Source organism: Phaethon aethereus, assembly GCF_964289735.1.
Source record: "Phaethon aethereus genome assembly, chromosome: 6".
In the NCBI taxonomy this organism is placed as follows: Eukaryota; Metazoa; Chordata; class Aves; order Phaethontiformes; family Phaethontidae; genus Phaethon; species Phaethon aethereus.
The window spans coordinates 11,109,603-11,135,243 of NC_138580.1; the positions used below are offsets into that span (position 1 = coordinate 11,109,603).

General features: G+C 43.7%; 1 protein-coding gene across 1 annotated transcript in view; it reads left to right on the forward strand.

The window, feature by feature from the left end:
• Window positions 1–498: 498 nt before the first annotated feature.
• The window catches only part of PARP14 (poly(ADP-ribose) polymerase family member 14), a gene marked incomplete at both ends in the record, with an annotated part of 44,239 nt that continues 19,096 nt past the window's right edge, over window positions 499–25,641 (forward strand). The window contains 22 exon segments of the mRNA XM_082001174.1: window positions 499–697; window positions 829–935; window positions 1,015–1,048; window positions 2,009–2,083; window positions 3,433–3,630; window positions 4,593–4,880; window positions 6,742–6,978; window positions 7,833–10,078; window positions 11,475–11,708; window positions 11,988–12,209; window positions 13,242–13,332; window positions 14,272–14,421; window positions 14,941–15,003; window positions 16,047–16,214; window positions 17,075–17,276; window positions 17,278–17,291; window positions 17,381–17,974; window positions 19,703–19,848; window positions 20,393–20,567; window positions 20,787–21,066; window positions 22,958–23,364; window positions 24,408–24,547. Of these exon segments, the coding sequence (XP_081857300.1) occupies window positions 499–697; window positions 829–935; window positions 1,015–1,048; window positions 2,009–2,083; window positions 3,433–3,630; window positions 4,593–4,880; window positions 6,742–6,978; window positions 7,833–10,078; window positions 11,475–11,708; window positions 11,988–12,209; window positions 13,242–13,332; window positions 14,272–14,421; window positions 14,941–15,003; window positions 16,047–16,214; window positions 17,075–17,276; window positions 17,278–17,291; window positions 17,381–17,974; window positions 19,703–19,848; window positions 20,393–20,567; window positions 20,787–21,066; window positions 22,958–23,364; window positions 24,408–24,547 (6,270 nt within the window).

A 25,641-nucleotide genomic window follows, 5' to 3' on the forward strand; every position in this document is an offset into this window, starting at 1 on the left:
TGCAAGGGGAAGTCCTGAGCACTCCGCTGAAAACGTCTCGGCTAGCTGACACGTTGGTCTGGGGAGAATAGACTTCCGTTGCAATTTTGCACAGTTCTAGAAGTATTTCTGACAGAGAATAATGAAACGGCTAGTTTTACTTTACGTCACGACTCAATTTGAAAGCGTAACGCCGGGAGCGCGAGGTCTGTATTACCCCGTGCCTGACCATTATCCGCTCAGGCATTGAAAACAGCTGTGTTGGTACGGCTTCGTGCAAGCACAACGCTACGTTTATGACCGCCCGAGGAAAGCGGCTGTGTCACCCCGCTCTCGCTGCTTTCCGAGGGCGGCGAGCGGCCGCGTCCCGCCCCCGTGGGGAGGTGCGGCGGGGTACCGGCGTCTCCGGCCGGGTGTGCCCGCCCGTCCTCGGCGCAGGGCGGAGCCCGTCCCCGCTGGTTTCCTCGCAGAAGAAATGAAAGCGAAAGCGGCGGGGCGGGGGGAGACGTAGAGGCGGCTATGGCGGGGCAGCGGCCGGGCGCCTTCCCGCTGCTGGTGCGCGGAGACTGGGGCGCCGCCGAGCCGCCGCCCGCCCTGAGGAAGAAGCTGCTGTGCTACTTCCAGAGCCAGAAGCGCTCGGGCGGCGGCGAGTGCGAGCTGCGGGCCGGGACCGGGACCGAGGCCGGACACCTCCTCGTCTGCTTCGCCCACCCCGAGGGTGAGCTGCCGGGGCGGCGCGGGGGGTGGGGGGTGGGCGCTAATGGCCGTTGCCCGCGTTTCGGGGCGGGGGGGGGGGGGGGGCGGCTGCCGCCCCCCCCCCCCCACCGGTGCCCCGTGTCGTGTTGGCAGTGAGGCAGCGCGTGCTGGACCGGCGGGTCCATGAGCTGGACTGGGGGCCCAGGGGGCGGCTGTCGCTGCTCGTCACCGAGCCGCCCGCCGGCGGCGACCGCGCGCAGGTGAGGCGGGCGGCGCTGGGCGGGGAGGGGTGGGCGAGCGGGGCCGAGAGTAACCGCTCTCCTCTCGTTCCGCTTCCAGGAGGCGGGACGGGCCGGCGGGGCCGAGGCGCCAGGTAGGCTGTGCGTGAGGTAGGGTCTGCGTGACGAGGCGCGGTGCGGGGCATAAACGCTCGCCACGGCGCTGCGGACCGGCGCTCCGGGCCTGCCCCACCCCGCAGCTCGGCGCTGTCCCAGGGAGGCCGGACGGGAGGAGCGGGGGGGGGCCGCGACGAGGTGGAAGTAAACCGCTGCTCATCGAGCGCTTGTCGAGGCGCTGAGATGTGCTCTTTCTCCGCCCCCCCCCCCTTTTTTTTTTTCTTAAACCTCAGTAATTAATTAATCCATAAAGCACAGCCCTTAAGTAAACTCCAAGGCACGCATAAAAACTGCACGGACTAACTTCCCGTGCCGTTTTTGTTGTGGTTCCAGCTCACATCGCATGTGTTCTCCCTGCGGGCCTGAGTTTGCTAATCCTACACAGCACGCTGATCTCTGCGTGCAAATTTCTTATTTGTGCAGATAAGGGCGGTGCGCCGGTGAGCGTTGATCAGTCTGGCAGGCAGTACCGTTATCTTTTGTTTCCTAATTTAGCTGTCTTCTGTATTGTTTTAAACTAGCAGGTAGAGATGTCGTGCAGAGTCGGGATACATCACGGTATACACTTTTACAGAGAAGCCTGGTTTCTAAAGGCGCTTCCCTCCAGAGGGATCTCCTCGACAGATCTCATGTTTGACGGCACAGTTTTTGTATGAGGATAGTGCTGTAATGCATGGGAGGGCCTGCTCATAGTGCTTAACACAGCATATGTGCTAGTTTGATTTTTAATGTTATCCCTGAAGCTTCTTGAGCGTAAAGAGTGTTTCTGTAACCACATTCAATATATAGTTTAAAAAAAACCCACATGGAAGTCTGTGATTCTGGCAGTGTCAAATGAAACTAAATTCAAGCTGTGTTAGCTCCTGGGTCTGCAAGAGTGTGACCTCCTTCTTCTTGAAGTACCCAGTAACTGAGAACTCATTGTCATTTATCTCTAGTTAATGAACCCCAGGTGTCTCTTCCCACCTGCCAGAATAAAGAGACTTCTGTGTGCACTCAGCAGGGGAAGACAGGTACGTCTGCCGCTTACCAAGCAGAGACCAGTGTATTCTTGCTTCATTGGTTTTCACTGACCTTTATGCTGCAATAGTGCCCCGGTCGCCTGGGTGGCTTGTGGTATTTGTCTAATGTTGTGTAGAAATCATGACCTCAGGCTAAAATAATCACCCCCCTTTCTTTGTATGAGTCCCTTGAGGACACTCCCCACTCACTGGCTGCCTCAGTCAGGTCAGTTCCTTAGGGAAAGTATGCAGTGGAAGCTGACTTTTGTTGTGGGTAAGGCTGTCCCTACCCAGGACAGCCAGGACCCAGGCTGCCACCAGCCCCACTGTGGCAACCTGTGGTAGAACATCAGTAGCTGTGTACCCCAGGGACACCTGAGCTCCTGTGGCAGCCAGCACGTGTAGACCCATGGCGACCCACAGCAATGGCTGGAACTGTTAATGGAGAGAGTGCATAGACAAAAGAGTGATGGTTTCCCCTCATCATGGATTTGTGAATGTTGTGGTTTAACCTGGCAGGTAGCTGAAACAACCACACAGCCTTTCTTTCCCCCATCCTGTTGGGCAGGGAGGCGAGCTAATTGAGGGGGAAAAAAGGTAGAACTCGTAGGTTGAGATAAAGACAGTTTAATAGGACAGGAAAAAAAAAAGAGAAGAATAATGATAAAAGAACATACAAAACAAGTGATGTGCAGCACAATTGCTTACCACTCGCTGACTGATTAGTGCCTGAGCTGTGGCATCTCCCTGGCCAACTCCCGCAGTTTATATACTGCACATGACGTCGTATGGTATGGAATACCCCTCTGGCTGGCTGGGGTCAGCTGTCCTGGCTGTGCCCCCTCCCAGCTCCCTGTGCACCCCCAGCCTGCTCGCTGGCAGGGCAGCATGGGAAGCTGGACTGTCCTTGGCTGCTTAGCAACAACTGAAAACATCGGTGTGTTATCAACATTATTTTCATCCCAAATCCAAAACACGGCACTATACCAGCTATCAGGAAGAAAATTAACTCCATCCCAGCCAAATCAGGATAGTGAAGAAGCTTTCATAGCCATTACTTCTGCTGTCTGCCTGGTGATGAATGGAAGCCTTTTCTCCTCACCTGTTGATAGGACAACTCACACTAGTGATATGCTCAGCTTAAGGGCTGTTGTGTTTTGTTTGGTGGTTTTTTTTCCCCCACAAAAAAACCCCAAAAAATCAATAAACATGAAAAAACACTTTAATTACTGTTTATTTGCCGCCTCTTTTCCCTCTTCTGTGATCTGAACAGCAAGTGGTGTGAAAGTTTGGAAGATAATAAGCTTGGGGTTTTTTTTAAACTTTTGCCTAAGGCATTAGAGTGTGATCTTTCATTTCAGAATCATGTGAGAAATTGGAGGCTGAAAAAGGAACCTCTAGGAAATCTGTCATACTAGTAACCACTGCCTCTGGGGAGGAAATAGAAGATGAGATTGTGGAAATGTACTTTGAAAATAAAAAGAAGTCCGGTGGGGGGACCATTGAGTCCTACATCAAAAAGGATCATCAAATGATCATCACCTTTCAGAATGAGGAAGGTATCTTATGGGTGTTATCTTAACTAAAGCTCGTTTTTAAAAATAGGCCTTTGCTGATGCTGGATCCCTTTGTGGGCATTCCTCCAGTAGAAATTCCCAAAGAGTGACAGAATGTAAAAGGAGCAAATGTGCCTGTCTATCCAATGCAGGTGTGTGTTTCTGACAGTGTTTATTATAAACCACAGGGAAAGAAGTGGTTCTCTAGACTTGTCCCAAATGCTTGGTCCAGGCTCACAGAGAATATTGCAGGAGAAATAATGTCAGGAGCCTGCAGAATAAGCTTTAATTCTAGTTCAGGAGACTAGGTAAAGCATAGTACAGTATAACTGCAGATCATGGGTAAATATTATTTTGTTGTATTTTTTTTCATATTCATTTCAATTGTGAGGGTTTTGGAGATTGGTAGGAAAAGAGGTAGGAAATACTATGTATTTGTAAGACAGAAAATTATTTTAAAGTACCCTCAATTTATCTGTAGTTTTCCTCTATGCTAAAGTGCTGTTGACTACTTGTTAGCGTGTGAAGGATGTATGCAAAAAGAGGAAACTGTTTATGCAGGAGAAATAGTTAAATATTTAACATAGTCAAATACAGTTAAATAGTTAATAGTTAAATATTTGTTAAATACACAAGATAAGCAGGATGGAAAACCCTTTATTTCCTATTTATTAGATATTACTAATCTGGAGAAGAGTTTCTTGCACTTAAGTGCAGTAGAAAGAAGGTAGCACTTATGTCAAAAAGTAATTTTTTTTTCTCCCTTTGGGGAGACTGAGGACATCTAGATCATAGAGCAGCTTTTATCCTGACCCTAACTTTTGATGTAGTTTGTCCTTATTTCTGTTTCTTCTGTGATATGAGAAAATGTGGCTGGCCAGATTTTTAAAGTAGAGTGTAATTTAACATGTTGGTCTGCTGTGGCAGGAGGGGAAGATCATATCTTTGTTTTCCTGTGGAACTAGATGCCCAAGAAGTTTTGCAAAGGAAGCATCACTCGGTGAAGAAAATTGATCTGGTCGTGAAGCCATGGCAAGTGGAGACCCTCCAGGAGCCATGCCAAGCGGAGGACTCTCAAGGATCCCTGCCTTCCACCACAGTTGTGCTTGAAAATGTGCAGGAGACAGTAAAAGATTACATGTTAACTATGCTGGTAGAGAACATCAGTGGCTTGTCAGAGGGCGATGGTGACTTCAGTGTGGAAATGATACCTGAAATACATGCTGCTGTAGTTACTTTTACTGGAAATACTGGTAAGAAGGAGTCAGGATTGCAGATCTTTATTAGCTACGTGTGTGTGTGAGGGAGACTAAGCAGGAAATTAATGTTTTCTGTCACAGGTTTAATCTGATACTGCGTCATTTAAAATGAGGATTTAGTCTACTAAAATTAATGACATACCTTTTATCTGTAAGGTACAGAGGCCAGCGTAAGTCAGAAGAGGGCTAGCTCTGATTTGGACATAGATATATGTATATAGCTTTATACAAGCAACAAAAGGTTGTACTCAGTCTTAGAACAGATCGAGGATAAAGGCTCTCCTTGCCAGAAGGTGTTACATGTGTAGTAAGTTTGTATGGATTTGAGGGAAAAATTGAAAAAGCTCTGTTCCATGTACTTGTTAAGTTTATTAAATAGACTGCATCAGGCTTGGGAGATCTACTGTAATAGATTGAGAGGCTGGGAGAGGATTAGGGAAGCAGCATTTTCTTACAGCTGTTCTCTAGATACCTGCTGTGGCCATTGCTGGAGACAGGATACTGGGCTGGATGGACTGTGGGATGCTGAGGCGAGTCCAGCTGTCCTTATGCAGAGTGGCAGCTGTCAGTTATGGTGTTAATTCCACATTTCACGTATGCTTTGCCTGATGCTGCAGTACCAGCTAGTCGTTAAGCTACTGCATGCCCGCTGCTGGTTTTTTAGTGTATTCAATACTATACACTTTCTCATCTGCCTTATTAGTGATTGATGACAAGGCATCTTCCAGGTGATGAAGAGGTGTCTACTCCTACTTCTCACCAGTGAGATGTTGGAGGGACTTCCCGGTTCCTGCCAAGATTTATGTCTGCGTTATTAACAAATCCCATCCCAGGACATGGGCAACAGAAGTGGTATGATAGGACCAGATTCAGAAACAGTGTAAGCCAATGCTATAGCTGATGTTGCAGAGATAACAGCACCACATTACCAGGAGACCTGAATTAAACTGACAGTGGTGAAGTGGTTCCAGGATTCTTTGAGTGCTGCTGCGCCCGAGTCCTTTTAGGGACAAGGTGATTTTACATGTGCTTGATACTGGGTGAGGTGGGGGGTCAGGGAAGAAGAGAGAATTCTGTCTTCTGTGTGGAAAAACTGTAAATCTCTTTAGAAGGTAGAAAGTGCTGAAAACAAGTTATGTGCCACTTTGAATCAACTTCGTGGGAATAGTTGTATTACAAGAAATATGTAAGAATAAAGTTTCTCAGAAGTCTTAAAGTTGTGAAGGGATTAGTCTGTGACATAACTAAACCAAAGAAGTTTATCGTCTCTGAGAAGGCATAGGGTTTTCTGCTTTAGAAGTCACAAATTATTTGCCTCTCATATTGTGGTCCAGTCCCAAATTTTTGGTGTAGCCTTTAGGAAATAACTAGATACTTGCCTGACAGATGTAAAAGTGACTTGTCTATCTTTTACTGTGATGATAACGGGGGGGGAAAATAACCAAAAATAGAATGTGTTTATCATAAAACTGAAAGAATCCAAATTTGAACTGCTGGCTTATGTCTGATTAGTTGTGTATAAAGCCATAGCCCAAAAATGAACCTGATCTTATTTTCTTTTGGGGTTAAATAGACCCAGTACTACTCAGTAGAAAAACTAGCGACAAATTCTGGCTATGGTAGTTGTAGTAAACAATTGTGATCAACCAAGTGATGAATACCAGGTGACAGATACTGAATATGTGGAAAGAAGTAGCTTTGTGGGCACCTCTGAGTTGATAGATGCTTTGTAATTCAGTAATTTGGTCAATGCAGGCAGCGATAGTCTGCTAACATCACAGTAAAGTGAGCTACTAGTTTGATCTTGGATTCGTTTTCTTTCCTTTTTCTTTTTTCTTTTCCCCTCTCTTTCTAGCTGCAGGGGAATTTGCTAAAAAGCTTAATCAAAACCCCAGAGCAAAGCGACAAAATATTACTGCACGGTGCCTTGAGCTAACAAAAAGCGTTAGGGCTGAAAATATACCACCTGACACACCGAGTGACTATATAACCATCTACTTTGAAAATAAGAAGAACGGAGGTGCGCAAGTGGTGGATGTTCAGCAGCTGCCTGATGAAGATGCAGCTATCATTACATTCAGTGACCATAAAGGTAATGCAGAAATACAAAGCCCTTATTTCCTTGAGGTCCTTTCACTTAAAGATCAAAATATGGGTTTTCCAGAGAAATGCCTATTTTGCCCTCATAAAACAGCAGATCTGGTGCTTTGTCAGCAGGCCTCCGCTAACTGGAGTGCAAGCTTAAGTTTTGGACCATCTGGGCATGATGTTTAGAATTTTTTCTTTTTGTTTCACTCAGGCCTTGATCCTTACAGAGTTCAGGTTACAGTTTGAGTATAGCCCTACGTAGTAGAGGAGACTTCTCCCTACTCTAGCATACGCCACTGGCTGCCGCGTGGCATTGTGTGCTGTCAGGCTCATCTAAGGACAATTTCTTGGACAGCTTTTTGGCTGTGTCTTGTCCTCCACCTTCCACAGATGCTCACGTTTCTGTCCCTGGCTGGACAAGGGGGAAGCTGGAGGTGTTTATGGTGAAGGGGAGAGCTGAAGGGAAGTTGAAGAAAAGGGATACTCTTTTGCGGGAAACGGAGGAGCTGTGATGTGATACTGCTGAGTAATAGCCCAGGCAGCTACCAAGTTGGTCACTTAAAGCACAGCATATAACAGAAGTGGGGGCGGAGACAGTGCTGTGCATACCTCCTCCTAGAGGTGAACAGTGTTGGTTCTTAGCTGTCTCTCTCTAACTTAGTTTTTGGCATTTAAAACCAGTAACTCTTCAGTAATTTGGAATTATTTTTACCTGGGAAGGGGGGGAAATTAATGTAAAGCTGTTTTTAGACATAACAAGCATTATTATCTAGAAAACAAAATTTAAAAAGCAAACAGAAGATCTTTCAGTTTTAAGTGCTAGCATTAATTGTTTGGTTTTTTGTTTGTTCATTTTAGATGTAACCAATATCTTGGTAAAGCAGCATTTGCTCAGCAAAACACCAATCTCTGTCTATCCTTACTACGTCTCACTGGGAACAGCTCTGTATGGAAAGGAAGGGCCACAAATAAAGAAGCCAGATCCAATTACAGTGCCTCTGGATCCATATATCTGGTATTACTTGGAGAGAAATAATAGGCTAACTGAGGCAATAAATTGTGAAATGGCAAAGTGTAATTGTGTGCTAACGTGGCCTGAACCCCACTGTGCAGACCCAAAAGTTACTTTGCATCCTTCAGCTACTTTGTCTGAACAGAAAAGATTACTATCTCGATTGATGAAGACCTGGAATAAAAATGTTTCCACAGCCTTTTCACATAGCATGTCAAAGTATAAAACAATTAAATGTCAAGTAAGCACAGAGGTGTGGGAAGCCATTAGAAACAGCTTTGCCCATGATGAAGTTTTTATAATCCCATACACTTCCAACGATTTACTTGTTCTAGTAGGTGAAAAAGAAGTTGTGAAGAATGTTGAACAAGAACTGAAGTTTCTGATAGAAAAGGCCACCAGAGAAATTGAAAGAGAAAAGCAAAGAACTGAAGAAATGGTGGTAATGGGTCCAGGGGAATACGCAATTTTACAGAGTACTGGTCTTGAAGAAAAAATTCATATGGAGTTCCCAGCCCTGCAGATAACTTATGATCATTTGCAGAAGATAATTAACCTATGTGGAGTGCCTGAGGAAGTTTACAAAGTAAAAGGGGAAATATTAGATAATGTACGTAAAATGGCAAAGAAAACAGTTAAAATCCACCCTTATATTTTCCAGTTTTTAGAGCATATTGATAATGAAACCCTGTCACAGAGCCTGTTTATGTCAAAACAAATTAGTGCCTTTTATGAGCTTGGCACAGAAGCTATCCTCTTGAAAGGGAGCACTCCTGAAGATCTCCTAAAAGCAGAAGAAGAACTAAAGAAGGAACTGGACTACAAAAGCATTGCTTTGGATGATGAGTCAGTCCTCCAGAAAAAGGAATGGAAGATGCTCACCAAGCAAAACTGCTCTAATGAAGCCGTAACAGTCATTCAGGCGGAAAGTCAGGTCATCATTGCTGGTTGTTCTCAAGCAGTAGCAAAAGCCTCTGAAGAACTTTTTAACTTTATGGATGAAAACACGCAAGTACAGAAGATCATCGGAGGAAAGCCCATGGCAGTCATAATGTTTTTTGAGAAAGAGAAGACGAGTGTTTGGGGTGACTTACAGAATAAAGGTGTGAAAGTTGACTTTAGCACACAGGAGAAATGCAGAGTTGTATCCTTCAGTGGGCCGAGAAGAGAAGTGCTGAAGGGAGTCACTTTAGTTGAGCAAATTCTGTCTGGCCTGCATTATAAGCGTGTGATAATTAGAGAGCCAGGAGCCAAGGCATATTTCAAAGAACGAGAACACTTTTTTGCCGCCAGCGCGAAACAAGACTTTAAGTGTCTAGTCAGGCTGGAAGAGCAGTCAGAAGAACAGCTGGAAGAACATAGTAATACAGGCCAGCCCTTTAGACAGGTAACCATAGGTGGAATTGTAATAGCGGTTTATAAAGCTGACTTGTGCGCTTATCCTGTTGATGTTGTGGTAAATGCATCTAATGAAGACTTAAAGCACATCGGTGGCCTTGCTGAGGCACTGTCAAAAGCGGCTGGTCCAGAGCTGCAACAGGAGTGTGACGAGCTGGTGAGGAGGAACGGGACTTTGCAGCCTGGGTGCGCAGTTATCACGGGCGCTGGCAAACTCCCCTGCAAGAATGTCATTCACGCTGTTGGGCCCAGGTGGAGGAAGGATGAGGCAGAAAAGTGCGCATACTTGTTAAGAAAGACAGTGAAGAAAAGTCTGCAACTGGCTGAAACATTTAATCATTGTTCTATAGCTCTGCCTGCTATAAGTGGAGGGATTTTTGGCTTCCCACTGGAACTGTGTACGTATTCAATTGTATCTTCCATCAGGGAAACCTTGAAAGAATTCATGGGGGACAGCAGCTTGAAGGAGGTTCATCTTGTGGATATTGCACAGAATAACATTCAGGCTTTCAGCAAGGCGCTGAGCGAAGTGTTCTCAGATTATTCACCTTCCTGCATGTCACTGCCTCAGACCAGTACAGTTCATCAGCCGAGGAAAAGTAAAATTACTCAAAGTAGTAAGAACTTCCCATTGGTAACAACCAAGGAAGGCCTTGACATCATGCTGAGAAAAGGAAGCATTGAAGATGCTACAGTAAGTGTTCTAAATTATCTGCTTTTAAAATATCAAGTGGTTGTTTTTTTAACAAAAAAATGAAAAAACAAAACCCGACCAACCTTAGACCATCTTCTATAATTAGCAATGTAACATGTTTGATGTTACTGAATTGGCTGTTGCTGCTGATAATAAGAATTGCTGTTAGATGATGGTCTTACATGATAGATGCAGATAGCTGTATAGCGTTGCAATTTGTCATCTACTGACTGGTGCGCAAATCCCCATGGTACGCAGTGCATTACGGTTTAGCAGAAGCAACTGGGGTCAGCAAGAATGGTTCTGTGCTCCAAATCCCTCTGACCTTACCTTGCTGGGCAAGAACTACCTGGATGCAGCATTGACCTTCCCAGAAATCCTGCTTACAAGAATGTCATACTAGAGCAAAAGCAGAAGAAGGTGCTCACTGGCGTTAACCAACACTATCCTGCTGTGTGAGAGTGGCTGAGCTGCTTCCAGATCCACTGTGGTCCTGAGGCAGCAGAGACATGCACATCTGAGCCCTGGGCCCACAGCTGTTCTGATTTTCGCTGCATCTTTAGGTTATTGATCTGGGGAACTATTATTCATTATGTCATTGGTGAACGCTGGCAGGAAAAGTGCAATTGTTGTTGCATTTCTTGTGGAGAACCAACTTTACTAATCAATTCCCAATTGCCTCCAGCATTGAATTGCTGTTAACTGGCTGATAGCTACTTTACTGGGATCACTGATACTGGAAGCAACTCCTTTCAGAACCCTTTCCATAATGGCCAGGAAATCCTTTCAGGAGTGGATGCATCCCACAGCTGCTGCATGCAGGTCCTCCAGTTGGCCAAGGTGGAATATACATTAAAATGTGTATAGAGGTCCTTCCTGAGGAGCTGAATATAGTGCTTGACACAATGTTCATAGCCCTTTGTATGTCTCTCCCTTAGAAGTTACTACTTTTCTCACTTCTTTCTTATTAGCTTTCCTCCAGTCTTGCTTGTCTTCATTCCTCCTTTTTCTCTAGATCAGCCATGTATGGGAGGTCCTGCTTACTTCAGCGAACACAGATTTTTGGTTTGCGAGCTTCTTTTGGAGAACAAACTTGCATAAACGTTTTTCAAATGGAGTGTACTCATAGAATGAGTAGACCAGGAATGCAGAATTTTAACTTTCTCCCATCGGTTTGAAATTAATTTCACTGTTAACTCAGCTTTTGTGTTGCTTTGGGCAGGCTCATGATATTAGAATTGAGCATAACTTCTGGTTTATTCCAAAACTTTATTCACTCTGAGTGCTGTCCCAAAAATTTACTTTGTAAATCAGCAGACAGGCTTGCATTTGATTAATCAGTGCAAAATTTAAATGTGATACTTAAAGCTAGGGTTTTTGCCTGTGTATTTTTCAGACAGACATTGTTGTTGTCAGTGTTGACAAAGACCTCCAGCTGGATAAAGGGCCACTCTCTAAAGCTTTGCTAAGCAAGGCAGGGCCAATGCTTCAGATGGGCTTAGAAGAAGAAGGTCTAGGAAGAGCACCCAAGGAAGGATGTGTGTTGAAAACAGGAGGTTACGATCTAGGTTGCAGTGTTGTGCTTCATGCTATCGTACCTTCATGGTCCCAGAGACGTGAATCCCCAAAGGTATGTAAGGGGTTTTATTTGCCTGAACTGTAATTTGACTGGGCTTTATAGTGGGTTTAATGCCACTTTTCCTTTGAAATGGGGGACAGTGTCATAGGATAAGAGAGAGTTCGGCTTTTTCTTTAACTGTGTGGCTGATCCCTTTTTGACTAATATATTCCTTGTGATGTATGCAATTATTGTATTTTAATACCAAGAGATAGCTAAAAGGGAAAGTGCTACATTGGACATACTGGAAAAAATGACTTCAGTAATTGAAAAAAGCATTGTGCTTTACAGGTCTTGGGTGACATCATCACAAAATGCCTGGAGATTGCTGAGGAAATATCTTTAAAGTCAATTACTTTCCCAGCGATTGGGACAGGCAATTTAGGATTCCCAAGGTCTGTCGTTGCTAAATTATTGTTTGACAAAGTCTTTGAATTCAGTAGTAAAAATGGAGTAAAATCACTTGAGGAAGTTCACTTTCTGTTACACCCAAAAGACACAGCTAATATTCAGGTGAGTTACCATGTTTTTCTGTCTTTATTACATGCTCTTTTATTTGGGTCTATCTTGTGATTCTTGGCTATCTGACGATCTCCAAAGAATCCACAGGATGCTTGCTCTTATACTAAAGGAGTTTGCTGACAGTCTCTCTTGTCTGTACTGAAAGTTCTCTTGTTGGTTTTACCTCTTAGTCACCTCCTTCTCCTGTCCAGCCTTGTTCCCTTCCTATCCTTTTTCTGTTCCCTGACAATAATACAGACGAAAGTGTAATTGTTCTTTATCTCATGAACTTACCTCATTCTTCAGTGTATAGGACTTGCCTACAGATAAATTTGCTGCAACTCCTGCATAGATGCCTTCACTCTCAGAACAAGGAGTGCTTCCAATGGAGTGCTAATGCCTTTCTAGGAATAATAATTATGCTAGGATTGCTGTGCTGGTAAACTTCTCCTGTAGAAACGTATCGGTATGCCACATCCCACTTTCTTCAGTATCACATTAGCACAAATTTTCTATACCTGTGCTCGAGTAACTCATTTCACACATGAATCTCTTAAAAGAGAGCAGTCACACTGTGAAATAATGTCCAAATAAGTGTTTCTGCATCTGTTGGCTTCTGCAGTTCTGTGCAGTAGCTAATACATTTTGGAAGGCCAAACTTGAAGGCTACTGTGTCAAAGCCTAAGCTATTGTGCCAATGCACAATAAGGGTAGCATTAGTTGTATGACTTGAGTTAGAGTGTAAACTAGGCCCTCAGTGTAAGGATGCCATCTGTTAATGTATATCTCTGGAATGGTAACTAGGGCTTTGACTTAGTTATTTATCAATTTGGTCTGTTGCTCGTTCTGAATAACCTCGCTTAACAACAGTGTGTCAAGCCTTGCCACCCGTGTTATGGCAGATGGTATGAAGTAATTTGCCTAATTTGCCTCAAGCTCCTTCTAAATGTTTTGGTTTTTTTTTTAACTTTACTTTTCAAACCTTTATTTATACTGTGTAATCTAAAGACTTCTGCAGGGATTGATTTTAATTTCCCTCTCTAGGAATTTTCAGATGAACTTGAGAGCAGATGTGGAAATACTGTAGGTGTTAAAGTGCAGAAGACTTCTCCAAATAAGGCTAGCCAAGGCACAGGTAAGCTTGTTTCACAGAAGTTGTGTGCCTAGTAGATTTTTTTTAAAAATTCTTTTAAATATTCCAGGGAATGCATTCATTATGAATGTTTAGATATCTGTTTGGTGAGCATGTCATTCCCAAAGGCTAAGTAAATAGTCCCAAAGGGGCTGCAGCATATAGTGTTTTCAGGCTGAGTGTCTTAATGTCTGAAACAGTGTGGGAGATGATAAGAAAAAAAATGTACCTGTGATTCATTATCTGTATAGTGCCCCTACAAATCAGGACAGCAGAAGCTATCATGTGCTGAGGGCACAAGTAGGGCTTTTTCTTTTATTGCTGCAGCACTTGACTAGATTGTGATTTAGGTCGGTGTCTTCCTATGTCCTGGGAAGGCAGTTCCTGGTTATATGTCTTAAAGCAGCATCTTTGGAATACTCCTCAGTCTTTTACACGTTCAGATGAATAGCAAAATCAGACTGAATTATCTTTGGTGTTATCCAGCCTAACGGAACTGCAGAATGTAGAAAATGAGTTACATGTTGAAAACTTTTGATGAAGTTTTTACAAATAACGCATAGGTAAAAAGTTCTTTCCCACAGTAGAGAACCTGTGGGAAAACTCTGAGACAGAAGAGCAAGGAAGTGAGCCTTGGAAAGTTTGCTGCTCTCTTACCTTGGAGTTTCACAAAGGCTTATATAGTAAAATGTCACAAAGTAGTGTGTCTATACCAGGTGGGCAGCAAAATTTTTTTTTTTCTGCCATATGAGCATGAATAGCAATGATGGGATGAAGTTCGATCAGAGACTCCTGTGAGAAGCAATGATTTTCCATTAACATGGCAGGCAGTCCTCTTCACAGCCAAACTGTGGTCTCTGTAGGCATTGTACCTATGAACAAGTTCCTTATCTCTTCCCTCATTGCTCCCTTCTGCTGAGGGTCTGTATTTCTTTCCTGCAGCTTTCTCTGGTACCTCTTCAACCCCAGCACAGAATGTACATGAAATGACAATTGGCTCCATCGTGTTCCAGGTGGCGGAAGGCAACATCACCAAGGAAGAGGGAGATGTCATTGTAAACATAACAAACCAAACCTTCAGCCTCAAAACAGGTATTTTAGTTGGTATTATGTGTGAAAACAGTACGTGTAGTTGGAATGGCTGGAAAAGGAGAGCAGGAAGTATATTTTTCAATGTTTCAAACCCTTTTGTTTCACAGTGTGGTTTCTGTTTTGCTTCTTAAGGTACAAAGGTTCAATTAGGAAGTGTCTGAAACTTTCTTTTTCTTGTTAATCTGTTACAGGATGGCATGTTTAAGACTCTTGCAGAAAGGGAAACTGATTTTTTTTTTTTAATAGAATCTTTTTATAGAGCATCTGTCAGACTAAAGGAGAAGACAAACCTCAATGAGGTTGTCACCTCAGAGAAGCTTCTTAGGTACTTTAGACATCACTTTGAATTGAAAAGCATAAGCCTAAAAGTTAGGCAACAGTGTTTTTCAATTATAACCTTTACTGTTACCAGGATTGAGATATTTTAGATACTATGTGGTACACAGTTCTGCCTCAGGTGGGACTTGTAACAGCATTAACAGTAGTAACAGTGGATTCATATGCTTCTTCTCATTTAAGGTGTCTCTAGAGCAATTCTGAATGGTGCTGGAAAAGCAGTTGAACATGAATGTGCTCAACTAGGTATGGTACAACATTTCTGACCTCCTTTCTGAAGGTGTTCATGCATGGTAGGGAATCTGTTGGGATACTTTCTAAGTGCCTACTGTGCATCCATACACACAGTGTCACATCAGCTAGTTTTTAATTAGTTAATGTGATATTTGTAAAACACCTAATGAGGGAAGGAAAAGAAAAATCTTTAAGAAGAGAGGGCTCCTAGGCATATGTAAAGAACTGAATCTGTTCATTATTGCATCCTCTTAGTCCAATAAAGCTTTCCATTATAAAAAGAAATCAAGTCTACATCCAACAGAGCCGTAAGCAAGGGATGATGTTGGCAGAAATGTTAATAGAGAAGCCATACCTCACTGGAAACAATTGTCTACCTGCAACTTCTTTTGTCGTTTCCAAGTGAGGAAAATATGTTTGCTGTTGGCTTAACTAGCAACCCATTACCACATCCTCTGTGTGACCAAGACGGGGAAAATAGCGAAGTTGGGTTCCTGCCTCAGAAGAGGCATGCGTTTGTAGACCAAATTCAGCTACTGAACAGGAAATACAGTCAATGGGGAGCAGGGATGGACAAGTATGTGATTTAAAGCCCCACAAAATAAGGGAAGTGGGAAAGAGGCTGGTGTGGAGGTCAGCTTGGAAGACCAACCAAAGGAAAAGAATTACAGGGAGGAGATAAGAGGTAAACCTGTGTTGTGCAGACCAAGAGGGTAATTCAGGCTAGGCAGCCTGAGGGTAGATGGTGCATTGTGTGTGCATGAAGACAGAGCGTAGTGCTAGTCTGCATGAACTTCAAGTCTGCAGAGCAAACTTGACAAATAAAGGCCCACAAAATTTATTTGCCAAATGAGGCAAGTATTTTACAAACATAAAATGAATCCTTGTGCCTTGACAGTGAAAACAGAGAAGAGGGGGTTGCACAGTTTGTGGAAGGAGACTTGAAGTTTATCCTGGGGCATATTTGTCACCATTTCTTATCTCCTAATGAGGCTTATCACATCTATGTTGTGGATAATTGTTGATTGATTACGTTCTCCTACTTAATGTTTCAGCCTCACAACCTAACAAGAACTATATCACCACCCAAGCAGGAAACTTGCCATGCAAAAAAATAATTCACTTTGTTGCCCAGGATGACATCAAGGTGCTAGTCTCCAAAGTGCTTCAGGAGTGTGAATTACAGCAGTATACCTCTGTCACCTTCCCAGCAATTGGAACAGGTCTGTGTCTCCCTTTCAAAATGGGTTCAGTGCATGTGATGCTGCTGATCTCATTGCTTGAACCCTGAGTTTGATTTATCTGGAGGGGTTATTCTTTGGTGAAAATATATGCAGAAGCTTTAGACTTGAAAACTGTTATTAGAAACTTATGAAGACCTAGAAAGCTTCACTCCTTGCAGTCAGCTAATATGTAAAGAGTATGAGTGCTCTAGAGCTTACACTTCCTTGCTACAGGGATTCAAAGGTGTGTCTACACTTCCTGGAGAACCATAAGTATTTGTCACAGCAGCCTGATATGTGTGGGCAGCGCATCAGAGAACTTCCAGGGAGCTACTTCTGCTGCCATAGATGATGCAGCTCTGGCTAGCAGCTGCTCAAGTAGGGTTGATATGATTGGAATGTGAACCTGTCAAAAAGGTCAGATTGTCTTTTTTCTTCTCTTGTTATTTTCAGTTAGTTCAGTAGAGTCAGAGAATCCAGAACTGGACCCTATGCATGCGGGGACCTCTTACATGAATAAACTAGACTTGTTTTTTGAGTGAAGAGTTAGCTACTGGGCCATTGAGTGTCAGGCCTGTGGCCTATTAGGTAATTAAACCATATCATCTACATCATAACCAGGTCAGTCACCATGTCAACAAAACTAAACTTCCATTTCCTCTTGCTGGAAAGGTGGTCTTGAACCTCCTTTTCCTGATAAATAGAAAACTCTGCTAAATTGCCAGCCTGCAGTTATTTCTGACTTGTTTGTGATACAAATGACTGTTGGTGTGTTCATAGCTGTTATTTTAAAGATATTTTAATAATTTATAACAGTTACTAATGCTTTCTAAAGGCAAAATGTTTATAACTTGTTCCAGGTGAGGCAGGCCGTGATCCAGCTGTAGTAGCTGATGACATGCTAGATGCAGTATCTGACTTTGCAAGAAGCAATTCTGCTCCATCTCTGAAAACTATTAAAGTTGTCATCTTTCAGCCACATCTGCTGAGTGTGTTCCATAAAAGCATGCAGAAAAGAGAAAGTCCTGCTAAAACAACAGCCAAATCATTGCTTTCCAAGTTAACATGTAAGTAGGTGTCACTTAAACATGGGTTATAGATCTATCTGTTTAGTTCCAGCTGATAATGGTTAATATTAATTACAATGTTTGTGTATTTCAATGTAGCATTCTGGAGCTCTGAGAAACGTTCCCCAAAGGAAAAAAACAAAGCAGTTTTGGAAGAGAAAATCGACCTGGCTGTTGTGCAGATTTGTGGCGAAAACAAAAAGAAAGTGGAAGAAGCTGAAAACTGGTTGAGAAGTGCAATTTTAAAGGAACAGTTTCAAACCGAAATCGTGGATGAGTCTATCTTTCATTTTGGTGAAGTGGAGAGTGAGGAACTGCGTGACCTACAAAAGAAATTAAAAATTGCTCTTCATTTGAGTGGTACCTCTATTCGAATTTCAGGTGTTGAGAAGGATGTCTGGATTGCTTATTCAACTGTTCAAGAAATGATCCACAGGGTAGAAGCTGCTAAACAGAAAGAGATCAGGGCAGAACTTTTACAAAACTTAATTGAGTGGAAATATTTTGAAAATGATTCCTATGTGCCCTTTGACAGTCTCACAAATATGCACTTGGAAAACGCTTTCATGGGAAAGCAGAAAGATATTTCAGTCATCATTGATGAGAAAAAACATACAGTGAATATAGAAGCTAGATATGCTGTGGATGAGAAAGGAAAACGTACACCCATTATACGTATTGATAAATCTGAAGGTAAGCAAAAAACATTTTGACAGGCTGATGTTCCCCCATTAAAACCAGGTTGCATCCAGCTTAGAGTAAGAAACGTAAGAATGGGCAAAATACTGTTAGGAGCTTTGTGCCAGTTCATTTCCAGAAAATGTAGAAAGGAACTGAATTGAGAAATGAAAATAAAAGAATCCTGCAATTATTTAAATTTTTAGGAATGTAGGTAATGCGTTCTGAGGTTCTTAACAGGCTTACTAGCAGTAACTAGATGTTTGTAGCAGTTGTCCTTCTAGACTGCAGCTTATTTCTGTTCTTGAGATGTACCCTCTTCCATTTACTTCTCTTCCTTTACAATGTAAGGAGCTTCCTTTTTCTTACTCACCCATACAGGACTTTTTCCCAGCGTGTTGTTTTTCTTCGTCCTGCTGTGACTCAGTTTTATAAGTGGGACATTTTATATCTTAATTGGAAGAACTTTTTTGTCCACTTGACACTTGAAAGTAAAAGTAGACAGGTTTAAGTAACTGTGCAGTTCCCAGGGCCTTAGTAATGCCTCCTGCACATTGTCGTGGTTTAGCCCCAGCCAGCAACTAAGCACCACACAGCCATTCGCTCACCCCCCCACCCCCCGTGGGACGAGGGAGAGAATTGGGGAAAAACTCGTGGGTTGAGATAGAAATGGTTTAATAGGACGGCAAGAGAGAAGGAAACAACAATGATGATGATAATACTGACAAAGGAATGTACGAGAACAAGTGATGCCCAATACAGCAGTTGCTCACCACCTGCTGATGGATAGCCTGTCCCCGAGCAGCGATTCCTGCCCCCTGCACAACTCCAGTTTAGGTACTGAGCATGATGTTATAAGGTAGGGAATACCTATTTGGCCAATCTGGGTCAGCTGTCCTGGCTGTGCCCCCTCCCAGTTTCTTGTGCACCTCCTCACTGGCAGAGCATGGGAAGCTGAAAAGTCCTTGACTTAGTAAAGCAGTAAAACTACTTAGCCACAACTAAAACTTCAGTGTGTTACCAACATTATTCTCATACCAACTCCAAAGCATAGCACTATACCAGCTATCGGGAAGAAAAAACAACTCCATACCAGCCGAAACCAGGACACACGTATTTTCAGATCTTTATTTTTTGTTCTCTGACCAAAAAATGTCACTTATCAAAAGGGTATCTTACTTCTAATTGAGGAAACCTATAATGCTGGATGTCTGTAGCATATACATCAGTCAGCATTGCTGTTTGACAATACAGCTAAATACTAGGCCTCACATGAAATGAGAGAAGGGAAGAAAGGGAAGAGTTCTGCTTTCAGATGGAGAGTATATTCTTGAATTTTTTTAATTTAAAACCTTCCTTGTTCATATGCTTTGCTCCTAGCCTCCTAGTTGATGAGAATTAACTACTTGGTATTTCTGCATTTGCTCCATGTCCTTGAAAAGTTGATTTGCAGGGACGGCTACTGGTAAAAGATGTTGCAAAAGATCCTTCTTCAGCTGTGAAGAACAGGTCTGTCTAAGAACTACCGATACAGTCACATCAATTGCCAGTGCAATGACAAGCTAGAAACTGAAATGTCCTAATCCTCTGGTAAAAGAGCCATGGAATACTCTTGGCTGACAAAGACCAGTAGGCACTAGTGATAAGCTAGATGTATGGACTTCTAGAAGGGTTTGCAGCAGGGTGCATTTCATTTTAAGTAGAGAATTTTGGTAAATATGATTGATTATGTTTCTTGTGCAGATCAAGAGTCAACAGTGCTCCCTGCAATGTGGGATGATATGCAAAACCAGCGACTCAAAATAGTGGAACTAAAACCAGGATCAAGAGAATATAGAGATGTGCAGGAAAGGTTTCTGAGGACCTGTCAAACTTTAAAAATTGTAAAGGTATAAACATATCATCATTTCTGAGCATAAGTACTTTGATAACAAGTGATGAAGAATACTAATAACAGTGGAAAAATAAACACTGCTGGGATTTCTGAAGTTGGACGGGTCTTTATGGCTGTCACTAACTTTAGTCAGCATTAGTTTGATGTTGTAGCTGAGGTATTTGTAACAACTCTTAAGCAGTTGCTTCTTCAGCACCAAGGGAGAGTGCTCGCTCTTTAAATCGTTTTTGCTGTAGTAGAGCACAGCATTTGATCGCTTAAGCCATGTGTGCTGTGCAGGTAGGCATATCATCTATGACCCAGAAACCTGCAAAATTGTCCTATATTGTCTCCCATGGAGCGTTTCTGTCATGTTTTGGGCTGGGTTCTGCTGTCTGTCATGCCAAAGTTTGGAGTGATTTGACTAACTTACTTCATAATCTGGTATGCATGCATTGGAGCTAGGAGGAGAAGCTTGGAAGCAGATTGAATTGTTGACACACTAATGATTTTCATGACAGCAACCTACTTTCTTTCTGTCTTACTTTCAAACTTTGCAGATTGAAAGGATACAGAACCCATTTTTTTGGAAGGCCTACCAAATAAAAAAGCGTGAAATGGATAACAAAAATGGCAACAGAAATAATGAGAGGCTTCTGTTTCATGGGACGAGTAAGGAGTCGTTAACCTTAATTAACAACTACGGATTTAACCGGAGCTATGCTGGAATGCACGGTAATGTGAATTTCAAAACAGCTCTTGTTTTCCTGAATAAGGCTAGGACTGATCTACCACGCCATCTGTATAGTCCTGACTCTTATGCAAACTTGTTTTGTTAAGTCTCTCTATTGCAAACAAAAAGCAAAATTGTCAAGAGATTCACAGGCTCCGAAGATGGCAGGTCAGTGATTGTTGCACTGAAATGCTGACAAATATTCGTTTTTCTGACTACAGCTGCAAACTTTGGAAATGGAACGTACTTTGCCGTTAACGCCAACTATTCTGCCAGTGACACCTACTCTAGACCAGATGCGGATGGGAAGAAGTACATGTACCTGGCTCGTGTCCTTGTTGGAGAATATTCTCAGGGGACAAAAGGATCGATTACTCCAGCAGCAAAAAATGCTAGTAACTCTATAGAACTGTTTGATAGTTCAACTGATAATGTGAACCAGCCATCCATGTTTATCATATTTAATGACATTCAAGCTTACCCAGAATACCTTATCACTTTCACTAGATAAGCATTTTGCTTGCAGCCAAGATTGTGTCTCTTTCAGTCTTTGTGTAGGACTGAAACACTTCTAACAAAATACACAATTAAAACAATAGTTTTATCAAACTAATTTTGTAATGCTTGTTTATGTTTAAGCAACCTCTATCAACTTTTGGTAAGGCTGAACTAGAGTGCTTGTTTATACTCAGAGTAGCTGAGGATATTTAACACTTGAGCTCAATATTCTGCTGAAAACCGCTGTTAGATTACATATCGAACTTTTATGCTGTATTAGCCTTTCCATGCAGTCTTGAGGCTGTCCTAGTCGCACTGGGAAGTAGGGGATTGGAAGGGATCTTCTTTCAGCCACTGGGCACTCGATGTTGCATTTCTGATGGCTTCTTATACTCTTGTAAACAACAGTCTGCATCATGAATTATGTGATACAGTGGTTTTCAATAAAACAATTGTAGTTAATGGCTTGTGTTTTTCTAAACCTCTACGACCATTTAGCGTTGGTTTTCAACCAGTGAACTTCAGTGAACTTGATGTCTCAAATACAGGTTTGCTCATACATGAGCATAAGCATTTGTTTTAATTGTCTAGGAAATTCCCATTTAGTACAATAACCCACTCTGCCAGACTAATAAGAAAAGGTTCTACAGAAGGTTATAGAAGTTGCCCGAGTTACTTATAGCCTAAGAGAGACAGGGAAGTAAATTTTGAGAAGGTGTTTATGTGTCATATACCAGCTGCAGCAATCTTCCTGTGATTTTTAAGGAGAAATTAATAGAACAAAGAAAAGCACAGAACTGGGGGCTGGTGGTAAGGCTTAAATAAATAGGTTATTTCAAAGGGCTGATCACTAACAAGCCAAAGTTTGGAGTTCCATGTTGGAGAGAGTGAAGCAATATCATCATCTTTATAGCATGTTGGCAGAATAAAAAAATACGCCTCTCGCGGACTTAGCTGTTGTAAGGTCTTCCACTGAAAAAGCAGAGTGATGCAGCACTTCCACATTCTAGAAACCCTTGGCTCCCCTGAATGTGTCGGGTTTGGCTTCTTATTTGGTTGGATGATAAAATCTTCCAATACTCGCTTTACAGAGTTAGGTTGCTATTACTTTAAAGTTTTACCATGGGTTAGTGTGTCCATGTGGGCAATAATCATTCCAGGGTAAACATGGCCGAGGGACGCCTGTTTTAGGGAAGGTGGTGTGAAATAACATGAAGCTGCGCGTATCTCGGCAGAGCCATAACTGTCGGGCAGCTCATTCACACCCCCTCCCTTCCTCTGCAGCACCCCCAGAACCACTGGCTTTGGGCTTTACTGCTCTTGATTACGATGTTTTTCTAACTGCTGGAAAATGCTGACTGTTTAATTCTTCCTGCTTCCTATGGACGTCAGGGCCAAAGGTCGTAAGTTTTGCTATCAAAATTGATAAACTTAATCGATCCCTGTCACGAGTACATGTGGTCAGTGGTTCATCAATGTGATAGGAGCCAGGGGTGAGGGCTCAGGGTGCTTCACTGCAACTAGTGGGTCACTTGTACTGCTCTGAACTTTCTCTCCAGGAGACAGAAATGTTCTCAGCTGCTCCACCACCACACCAAGTCACGATGAACACCAAGTTGGTTTGTTACAGGTGCCTAGGGCAGCAGCATGGGGCAGAAACCCGTTAGCACTGGGCCCTGTGCAGGTGATGAGTAAAAGATGCCGCTTCTCCAAACGAGTTTATTACCACCGAGAGGCGAGGGAAGCAGCGGCAGCGTACCAGGGCCCTCGTTCCACCAGCAGCGTGCTGGGTTTCCGGTTTCCAGCTCCCAGCACAGTGAAGGAGAGGACATTTATAACTCGGAGGGAGTGCCTGAGGCAGCTTTGGGTACAGGTCCGAAGCCCTGAACGGCAGGTCCGGGGAGCCGGCCGCCTGGGCCTGGTGTGTCGTGATAGTCGGCAGTGGAAGAGAGCTGCGCCCGCCTCGGCCCCGCTCCTCGCCCACGCCCGCCGCCTCCCGGGCGCCGCCGGCGGCCGCTGCCTGTCGGGAGAGGCCGTGGGCCGCCCCGCCCCGCTCCGCCTCGGCACGCCGGGAAACGAAAGCGAAAGGCGGCGGGGAGAGGAGCTGGGCGGCTATGGCGGGGCAGCGGCCGGGCGCCTTCCCGCTGCTGGTGCGCGGAGACTGGGGCGCCGCCGAGCCGCCGCCCGCCCTGAGGAAGAAGCTGCTGTGCTACTTCCAGAGCCAGAAGCGCTCGGGCGGCGGCGAGTGCGAGCTGCGGGCCGGGGCCGGCTACCTCCTCGTCTGCTTCGCCCGCCCCGAGGGTGAGCGGCTGGGGCGGGGGCGGGGTGAGGGGGGCCGGCGGGGCCAGCTGCCCGCCGCGGCCGAGGGCTGCCCGCCTGCCCCCGGGCGAGGGGCCGGGGCGGCGGGCCGTGCACCAGCTCCCCTCGGCAGCGAGCGCGTTGTGAGGTGTAACTGGCCAGTCATAACTTTCTGCAAGTTAAAATAGATATACGGGCTTAATTATTACAGATAATGCCACATATGCTGCCTAGTACTTAATATACTCATCTATAGTATATAATAGCACATCCCGGAATGTGCAATACAGAATATGTAACGTGTATTTGCTTGTATATATGCTTAAAATCGGTGCTCAGAGTTAGTCTCTGGAGTGCATTTTGAGTAACACTAGGCTACAAGTTAATAAATATGTCCTGCCAGGTGTATATACGTATACATTAATTTTGATGCACAGTAGTAGTCCCTAGGTTTCACTTGGAATAATAAAGCCTATGTTAATATAACTTCATTTATGTTGTAGTTACAGATATGTATTAAAAATATGACCTATATAGTGTGTGTATTTGTGTAAATTTGCAGCAAGGTGGAAAGCATTTAGCTGCCGTTGTGTTAAATGTATACCTATACATGCATGTGCATAAACACGTATATATACATACCCTTTTTTTTCTCTCTGCCTTATCATGCTTCCCAGTTGCTGATTTGCCCAGCTGGTAAGTTCAGGACATACAGCCTCAAGCCATTTTGACACTGGCTGGAAGAGGGTGTGCAAGGTGTGGGGCTGGTATTGGGACCCTCATGCTGCAGCCCCAGCGCAGGGCTGGGCCGTGTGGTGGAGCTTCACTTTGCATCTCAGGGGGGGTTCTGTGGAAATAATATCCTCTGCTGTTCTTCCGTTTCTTTTTAGGAGGAAAGCCTCGTGCGTGCTGTGTTAGTGTCGAGTTTAAAGCTGTTTCATTTTGTGGGACAGTGTAGGTGTCCTAATGTAATGGTGGAAAAGTCCTATGTAGTTTAAAGTTGTATTTCTATTCAGATCGTCACTGGGGTTTTTGGTTTTATTTAGTGAAGCAACGAGTTCTTGAGAGACAGTCTCATCAGCTGTATTTGGGAGAAAAAAGAGAATTGAAGCTGATTGTCACTGAGCCTGAAACAACACTAGCGACTGAGGAGGAGGCATTTGAAGAAAAAATAGTTCCCATAAAGGTGAATAAAAATTCTAATCCTAACCAGAGCTTTGAAGTAGCGGTGAGAGTGTCAAATCAGTCACTGATATTTTGCTTTCCTTTTATTTTAGGCTCTGGATGCCACGAGCAACCTTCAAACAAAAGGTAAAATGTTATCCATCACTCTGCATGCTGATTCTTCATAAAATAAAAATGTTGGTGCTTTTCTCCACACACAGCTCGAGTTCTGTGGGGAATTGTGCTCAAAGGTTCTGAGTTTGGCAGCCTGACTCAGGTGATACAGGGAAAGCTGTCTGGCCAGGGACACTGTAGACTTGGTCACCAAGGACGGAGTTCACCTTGCCAGATTTGGACCACGTGCCTTGTTTTAGCTCCTGAAATAACCTTTTTAATTGGAGGAGCCTCTCCAGAGAGGGATTTAATTCCCTTATCCTGCATAACTGCTCTAAGACAAGATCTGCATAGAAACACCTAGATTGAAGATCTTAAGCCTAGGCCTGGTGTCTTTGTGCTCCCTGCAGTTAGGAGAATCTGTAAAGGCAAGTGGTGCATCTCCCCGGTACCTCAGAGACTTCAGTTAGGTCTTCTTTCAGCAATATTCTGCGAAGCTTTATGATTCAGAAAGCCATTTAGAAAACAGTACTGCACACCTAAATATACCCGCATCCATGAACAGTAAATATTCAGTCACTTCTTTCAAAATTAGGTACTCAAAGTTGTCATCTAGTATTTTTTTAGTTATACTCCAGGTGGTGTGTTTAATCAATTCGTTGGGTCAGCCTAGCTTTCCGGTTTGGCTTTTTTGTACTTCATTGGATGTAGTGGAGCAGATGATTCCTGTCAGCGATCTAGAAATTAATAATTAGTGTCTGTAGAGCTATGGCTTCCGCAGTTTTCACTTTTGTTTTCCTCTTGTCGGGCTTACGCTGGCAGGCCTTCAAAGGCAGCTGTCTTCTGTAAATGTTATGGGTTTGGTATCAGTTGTTGTTGTACCTTGGGAGAGCTTGTAAACCTGGCGAGCCGGCAGAGCCAGCCTGTTTGCGCGGACGCCTGCTTGAGCCTTCCCACCTCGCGTCTCTGTCTCTCTCCTTGGGGCTGCCCCCCATGGGCAGC